The following is a 1,314-nucleotide window of genomic DNA, read 5'->3' as shown; positions in this document are numbered from 1 at the left end:
AACAACAAACAAAAACAGAAAGTTAGCAAACAGTTTCCCTCTCTTGCAGCTAACTTTGCTAAGGTTAGCTAGCACCGACTAACAGACGCTAGCGCGTCAGTCGTCCACATCTCCTGCTTTCCCGAAAAAACCGTAAAACCTTTGACAACTAGAACACTTTCGAGTGACTATTACAGGTTAATTTTAGGAGCAAGTGAAGCAAACAGCTCTGTAAACGCTACCGAGCACAGTTTCTCCTCGCATCCGGCGGTTGCTAGGGCGGCCATGTTTAAGCGAATCTGTAAACAAAGCAAACTTTATTTAAAAAGGGAGCCCCGAGTATTTGTGTAGTTACTAGTTGAGCGCAGCAGAGGACGCTGCTTATCATCAGTGGATTGTGGTGTTTGTACATGAAGCTGTTAGACTGGACTAGACTGGAACAAATCGGTACAGTACAAGCTCCCATCAGGTTACATGATGTGAGACAAACCTAATGTAACCAGGAGACTGTAGCTATGACAACAGTCTTGCAAAGTGCTTCACCTTATGGTTTCTTTTACATAAAAGCATCCTTTCCCTTCTGCTAAACATGTAGTTTTGTTGTCTTTATGTATGATTTCTTTTTCTTTCTCCCCCCAATCTGTTGTTATTTATTTATTTAATGAGACAACCCAGCTGATGAGTCTAAAATCCAGCCTATAAAATGTCCAACAAGTTTATAATTTTTGAGCGTAAACTCCTCCTAGGTCATGACATTAGTGTCCTCAGTTGTGGTTAATAAACAGACTGGATTACCTTTTGCACCACTGCGTTTAAATATATTTTTTATAACTCGCTCCCTGAGGTAGAGAAACATCTGAGCGCACCATAACACAACCAGGTTAGAGTTACCTATGCATCCCACTCTCTCAAATAACTGCCTATCCAGTCGACCGAGGCCACAGTTATTTCTGCAACGGCTTTTTTATGATGGCCAACAGCTATAATTATTAAGAGAGCTGGCTAAGTGACAGTCAGAGAGAAAAGAGGAGTGAGAGAGAGCGAGAGGAGGGAGTATAAATAGAAACCTGAATCCATTATTGAGTGCAGATATTGGGGATGGTCTCTCCCATGGGTGCAGAGGCAGAGTTGTCATCGCAACATAAATAGCAACCGCTCTCCTTAATGAAGAGTGTTACAATTTCCTGTCTTCGTCCTCTGCCGAGGGACTCGTTTAATGTGATAAAAGAGACAATCAGATGAACCTTCAGCCGGTTGGCATAACAGATCCGGCAAACATGCGAGTACAAAGTAGGGGATTTCCAGAGCAGACGGGGTATATTTGTGTACAAAAAT

At 42.3% G+C, this 1,314-nt stretch overlaps 1 protein-coding gene across 1 annotated transcript in view; it reads right to left on the bottom strand.

The window, feature by feature from the left end:
* The window catches only part of ccdc112 (coiled-coil domain containing 112), a 4,929-nt gene extending 4,663 nt beyond the window's left edge, over positions 1–266 (bottom strand). Inside the window, exon 1 of the mRNA XM_008286310.1 lies at positions 229–266. Coding sequence (XP_008284532.1) covers positions 229–266 — 38 coding nt within the window. The remainder of the gene's footprint in view (positions 1–228) is intronic.
* Positions 267–1,314: the final 1,048 nt, after the last annotated feature.

The sequence above is a fragment of the Stegastes partitus genome, unplaced genomic scaffold, assembly GCF_000690725.1.
Source record: "Stegastes partitus isolate 25-593 unplaced genomic scaffold, Stegastes_partitus-1.0.2 Scaffold448, whole genome shotgun sequence".
In the NCBI taxonomy this organism is placed as follows: domain Eukaryota; kingdom Metazoa; phylum Chordata; class Actinopteri; family Pomacentridae; genus Stegastes; species Stegastes partitus.
This window is presented reverse-complemented; position numbering and strand designations above follow the sequence as displayed.